We start from the raw sequence: 6,843 nt of genomic DNA, 5'->3' as shown, positions 1-6,843 counted from the left end.
TAATCAATCCACCAAGTATTATAAGGAACTTCCGATAAATATGATTCGAAACATACAAAAGCACTGGGCTTACCTTTCTTTTTGAACCATGCCTTACGTTTCAGGCAGTCCCTCATATAGTGTCCAACTTTCTTACAGAAATGACACTTTTCTTTAGTCTTATCCTTCTTATGGACTTGGGCAGAAGACTCATTAATCTTCAGTGGCCTTTTGCCCTTTCCATACTTCTTGTTGGATTTGTTCTTAACTCCAGACTAGCTCACAAGATTAACAAAATGAACTCCTTATTTCTTCAATCTTTCCTCCTCTTGAACTAACTTAGTTTGAAGCTCAGTCATATTCCATTTATCTTTAATTGTGTTATAATTAATTTGAAATGGACTAAACTGAGGAGGTAAAGAGTTAATGACAAACTGAACAAGGAAACTTTCGTCCACAAACATTCCCATGTTTCTAATTCTTGCTGCTATAGTTGACATCTCAGTCACATGTTCATACATGCTACGAGAACCATCATATTTCATGGTGGTCAGCCTACTCATTAATGCCCATGTGTGGGACTTGTCAGCGGCCTCAAACTGAGAAGTCTCTTTGGCTAATCTCATAAATTCCCTAGCATATTCTGTGGTAGGAAGTGAGATCTTGATTTCGCTCACCATTGTCATCCGTAAATATTTCAGGCTCAATCTATTCGATCTCTCCCATTCCTTATGGAAAGGCCTTTCTTCATTAGTGCTGTTCTCAGTGAGATCAGCTGGTTTCTCTGTCATGAGTGCAAGGTCGAGATTTTGAACACCCAAGTAATACTCGACTTGTTCACTCCATTCATTATAATTGAACCCATTAAACTTAATAACAGATGAGGCGTGAAGAGCAAATGCTGCAAAAACAAAAAATTATGCTTACACATTAATGCTTTGAGTTTTATACCTTATACATAATTTCAGATTCAGATATTAACATTAATTATTATTAAAACATAAATATATATTGAAAATCTCCTTTGGGAGATATAACAATATACGATAATTAAACTTAATTGATGCAATCTTTTATAAATATGTTTGTTATCTTTGGATATACTAAACACACCTAATCAAGTACATTAATTAACCACGATTATGTTCATAATTATAGGATTAACTAATCTATCTTTGGGCGATCCTTAACTATCCTATAACATATAAACTTCAAATTACTCATGTCCAATATATTATGTCATCTCATTAAAGCATCTAATGATCATGAGTAATTGAATCTTATTTAGTTTGATATCTATGGGATAAACATTTTAATTTGGCCACTTTGGTGACTAACAAATTATACATAATATAGTTATCAAACTTAAATAATAACTATAAGGTTGTCATACTTATCTTTCTCTAAAGAAACTTATACTTTAGAAACTTATACACATTTCACGTGCCTAAACACACATTAAGGACAAAATTGGGTTGATTTGACCCTCATTATTAATTTTGATTGTCACTGTTAACTTTGACGGTTGACCGTTAATTTTAACTGTTGACCTTTAATTTTAACAGTTGGCCATTAGATTTAACGGTTGACCGTTAACTTTAACCATTGACCAGTTCAGTCAACGGTCTGAACCGGTTTAATCCGTTGATCGGTCCGGATCACCTTTTTGGATCCTAACCGGGTCAGTTTGACCCATTTTTTCGGTTCGGGTCTGCCTATTTAAACCTATTTGGGTTGACCCGTTTGACAAAAAAAGATTGGGCTTCTTTATGGGTTATAGGTTTGGGCTTCTTTGTGGGTTATTCTTAATGGATTTGAAAATTGGGCTCACTTAATAAGGCTTTTATAATTGGGTTGGGTCAATATTTCATGGAAAAATTAGGTAAATTTCATATTCCGAATTTCTGGAAATTTTTTTTTTTTTTTATTGAAAAAGGTTTCTGGATTCTGAAAATTTGCACTTCAGAATAATTTTCGAGCCTTCCAATTTGTTAATTTCTAAACCCAAACTACTTACTTAAATCTATTTTACCCAAACCATTCCTATTTCACAATTTCCAAAAACCCAATTAATTTCTACATCCCATAAGAACCCTAAAAAATAACCTACTGGAAAATTCATCAGTCTCTAAACCTGAAATGGCTCTGATACCACATGTAAACTTAAAAGCAAACTCATCAAAGGCAAAGAATCAATAATCAATTCATGTTTCTATGCCCTAAGTTGCACAAATATAAAGTTATGGGATCTTGAAACTTGATGAACTTTCTCATATATATAAAAGAAATACATACATGATTCCATAGTCTGAAAATTAAAACTTAAATCTTGATTGAATCAAACATAGGCAGCGTTTCTCTCCCTTTCTTCTCTTCTGTAATCGCAAATTCTCTTGATGGGCAGAGAAATTTTTTTAGCGTATTTTAGAATAGAGAGAGGACCCACCTTTTATATTGCAGTTATGTAATTAACTGCAAACACCATACCTTTCCATCAAAGGCTAAAGACCAATATGCCCTTCAATTAAATTAATTATTACTAAACATTATATTATATTTAATTCACATGGACCACTTTATAAGGATTATAAATAATTCTAACATTGATACCTTAATTTGTGATAAAAAGATGGCAGTTTTCTATAAACACTAAAAAGAATAAAATATTAAGGATTAAAAAAAAAAATGAAAAGAAAAGCATTAAGAGGAAACTAAGCATTAAGAGGAAACTATGGACATAGCGCTAGAGAGTGGAGACGATAGAATTTTTTGGGGTATTGGGCCATGAAAAGTTCAAATGGAGTAATGCTAGTCTTGACGGAGACGGTTCACAATTCTACTTGTCCTACATGTTTTCAATTTCTAAGCAAGCCCATGACGAATTTAAGTGAATCGAGCCACGTACTATATGTTTCTAATGTCCCTCACTTTTAAAAACATTTCGTTAAAACTTTTAAAATTATTAAAATATCTAATGAACCCTATATATTTCCAAAACTAGTAGTCGGGTCAACTTATATCTAAATATTTTTTTAATTTTTTTGAAACTTATTCTGAGGGGTATTTTGGTTATTGCAACAGTCAAATTGGTCAATAGTTAGTTTTAAAAGAAAAAAATAATGATGTGAGAGGTGGTTGGATAATTCCCATAACCATGGGACCAACTTCAATTCAATAAACCACAAGGGAGGTAATCAGTTTATTATGTAAACACCTCGAGGTTTCCCTGATATATCTAAACCCTCAGGTGTATTAGGGATAACCCTAAACTCCCTGCTGTTACTTAAACGTTATAAATCTTGACATTCGATATAGGCAAAAGGTGTAAATACCAAAATTGACCTTCTTCTTTAACTTTCTATTTAGTAGTGGATGAGGAATCTTATCGTACCACCCCCAAGCACGATAAGAGGTGCCATGTCTAGGCGCGACATGGTTGTGTGTTTAAGTATGCCCAATCGCATTGTGTCGATACATCGCACCTTGGAAGTCTCATGAGGCTTATTGATGACGACTAAGACGAGTAAAGGGTTGTGTGTATGGTGAAGAGGTGAAGGTGTGAAAGAACTATGATAGTTTGGGTAAAGGTGAACGACTGTCATAAGCAGCCAATTTTTGAGTTCTATTTGTTTTCCATTTTTCATTTAAAAAATACTTTTATAATGGTAATTACTGCTTTACCCTTCATCACTTTCATTTATAAGAAAACCCATAACATTTGGGTAATGGCAGAGGGTTCAGAGTTATTTCTGATAACCTAAGGGGTTTAGATATATCAGAAAAACCTTAGGTTTAGAATAATAATCCCATATTAATATACATAAGATTTACTAGGTATATAAGAGCAATGTGGATTGTGGAGTGAAGTTCTCATCTATTTACTCTCTTGACTCTTCTAGAGGTAAAATCAATGAAGTTGAGCAAAAGAGAATCCAGTGAAGTTGTATAAATCACAATGGTGTCAGAAATCCAATTAAACTGTGTTTGAATCATGGTTACAATATTCCGTATGCAACAAAATCTGACCAAAAGACTTAACTAAATTAAGAGAATTAACTATGTTGATGCGTGATTTTGACACAAACAACTCGCACGTATAAAGTGCTAAGACGTTTTTAGAAATTACATGTGAATGATTATAATTAGATACAAAGACTGAATAATAAATGAGAGATGTGATTTTTAAAGCGGTTTGGATGCTTAAAGCGAATCTCACGTCCACTTTTTCCTTTTATAGATGAGAGATTACAAAAGGTCGCATATAGTGAACAATGAATAGAAGTACAATAACTGAGTATTCAGAGAGAATATCAAATCAGTCTCTTTCCCGTAGGTTATCTTTGCTCTGAAAATAAAGATTACAATCAGAATGAGGGTTCAGTCTCAGAATCCCGAAAATGATTGGGGGAGTCCTCTATTTATAGTAGACGAATTCAAGGTAATGATTGTAAATCTGCAAGTGGGTAGGTACCATGCAAGTCCTTCCTTGCCTCCCATTGGCTAATAACTTAAGAAATATCCTCAAATTATCTGGGCCTTGGATAGGTGTGCAGTCCTCAAACACTCATAGCCGAAACTTGAATTTGCTAAGTTGGTGACAACCATATTCTTTCTGTCATGGAGCAACGTGGCAGCTCCTGGATGGTACAAAGCTTTCCTGAACTCTGATTGGTGCTTGCTGACATAGGCTAATGTCAGCCTTGATTTTTTAGACATAACAAAAGCTCCCTAGTTCTTAAGGTTCAAAGATTGAATCTTGAGAACTTCATAATTATGCCATGATCTGACTTGTCTCGAGGAGTGTTTGCCTAAACTAACAATCGAGAACTACATAAGCGACCTGACGTGATCATTCACAAAGGTCTAGCGACCTAACGTGATCATTCACAAAGGTCTAGCGACCTAATCTAGATCATGATCAGTGCTATGAAAATGTATTTCGTACTCTACCTGTCATTCACGACCTGAAAACACTTAGAACATTTTGTTGTCAACAATTGACAATCATTTTGCTCGGTGTTCGAATGTGACATGCAAAAAAAATGTCTTATTTGAATGACCTCCTTAGATGTTATCCGTTGCGTTTGATAGCTGTCTTGGTCAATAAAATAAGCTTTATCTGACAGACATGTCTCTGCGCAATAAGTGCCAACCATGAACATTAAATGCAAGTCATGATGAAATGAAATTCCCTTTTGAAGCATTAAATGCCGATAAGGGTATATTTAATGTGGAGGAGATAATCACGCTGGCGTTTGGCGATTTCAATAAAGAGAAATGTCAGTTGATCTTCACGAAGTGTGAAGGTTACTCTTCGCGCAAATCAGTGACATGTGGTCACAATCAATGGTTGGAAATGTGTTCCCACCCAAACGTCACTTATAAAAGAGACCCAGCGTTGTCTTCCACCTTATAAAACCCAAAGCCCATTCTAAGTTTCTCATAGAACTCAAATTTTTAGAGAGAAAAACAACGTTTTTGCACTCAAAAGATTAGTTCATCCTCTTCCCGGTTGATGCGCACTCAACTCTATGATAGACCATTCGTTCCCAGCAATCAAGAGGTGAAGCAATTTCTTCTCTTTTTCATTCATGTCAAAAAACTTAGTTTTTATAGTAGTGGTGGGTGTGAACATCTGGTAGGCTTAGATGATGAACATTCTTGGGTAGTGTTTGAAAAGAAACACTTTAAGAGTCAAAACTTAGGGCATAGATCTTTAGAAAATCATTCTTAAGAATTTTTAGGGTTTTTGGTGGCTCTTCTAAATCGTCATACGAGGTAACTTATGCGGGTTTGAGTTATCCCTACATGTCGCCCCTTTATAAAGTTTAAGAGAGATGGATATCTCTGAGGCGAGAACAGTAGGAGAGGGAGGCTTACAACCATCGGGCACCTCGGCGGATCCCAGAAAGGTGATATGATCAACAGTTTCAAAAGAAGAAATCCAGCGAGCAATAGACTAGTACACGATCACTGTAAACGTGTTCCAACACAAGTCGCACACTGCTCAGGATCCTCTTGAGGGATTAGCCACAATCTCTGAAAGAATCTTTAAATGTGGAGTGAGGATACCCCTTCACCCCTACATCAGGTCAATCCTCGACCACTTTCAGATCGTGCCATTCTAGCTGACGCCAAATGCATATATGATAGCAGTCGCTATGTATATCACATTTGGTGAACACAACATCGGCGAGCCAACAGCAAAGGAACTCAATTGCGCCTATTATTTAAAGAAGAGTAAAGACAAAGATTTGTACTACCTCTCCAAGTGATCAACGATTAAGGGAGGGATATTTGGTTACCCCAGCAACGTTGGGGCTTATGAAACAAAATATTTTTCTTCAATTATGATAAAGTCTATAAATTTAAGGAGCCGAGTAGGTTTTCCTTCTAATTTCCAGATTGCTCATCTTTTAACTTTAACTTTCCTTAATATATTAAGCTAACAAATCTTTCGGTGCTAGTTTGTAGCCGCATTGAAACATTTAGTCGATTGCCCGACCAAAGTCACAACGCAAGGCTGCTCGTGACTATCGCCAATAGTCAGAAGTACGGGTTTTTTAGTCCCGATGTATCTTTGGACAGTCCAGCTTGTAAGTATTTCTTACAAAGAAAAATTTTAAGTCTTTATTAATAAAAGAAGACTTTCTTTGCTGACGCATCTTTATGCCATACAGCAACTATGCCACCAAAGGTTGCGAAGATGATGAAGAAGCTTCGGGGCTTCGTTTTTCCTATGATTAATCCAACTGAACTAGCTGGAGCAACCTCTAGTGATATCCCTGTAAGAGGGATACAAATTGGTGCCAAAAGGCAACAAACCATTGAGAAACACAAAGAAGCTCCCTGGTCTATTATTGC

At 35.6% G+C, this 6,843-nt stretch overlaps 1 protein-coding gene across 1 annotated transcript; it reads right to left on the bottom strand.

Moving 5' to 3' along the window:
• Positions 1 to 284: 284 nt before the first annotated feature.
• LOC116124392 lies at positions 285 to 1,675 on the bottom strand. Its single transcript, XM_031410120.1, has 2 exons — positions 1,642 to 1,675; positions 285 to 880 (listed from the first exon to the last, which is right to left on the bottom strand). Exons 1-2 carry the CDS (start codon positions 1,673 to 1,675, stop codon positions 285 to 287), a joined length of 630 nt encoding a protein of 209 aa, XP_031265980.1.
• Between the last annotated feature and the right edge of the window lie 5,168 nt (positions 1,676 to 6,843).

This window comes from Pistacia vera, unplaced genomic scaffold (assembly GCF_008641045.1).
Source record: "Pistacia vera cultivar Batoury unplaced genomic scaffold, PisVer_v2 Contig152, whole genome shotgun sequence".
In the NCBI taxonomy this organism is placed as follows: Eukaryota; Viridiplantae; Streptophyta; class Magnoliopsida; order Sapindales; family Anacardiaceae; genus Pistacia; species Pistacia vera.
This window is presented reverse-complemented; position numbering and strand designations above follow the sequence as displayed.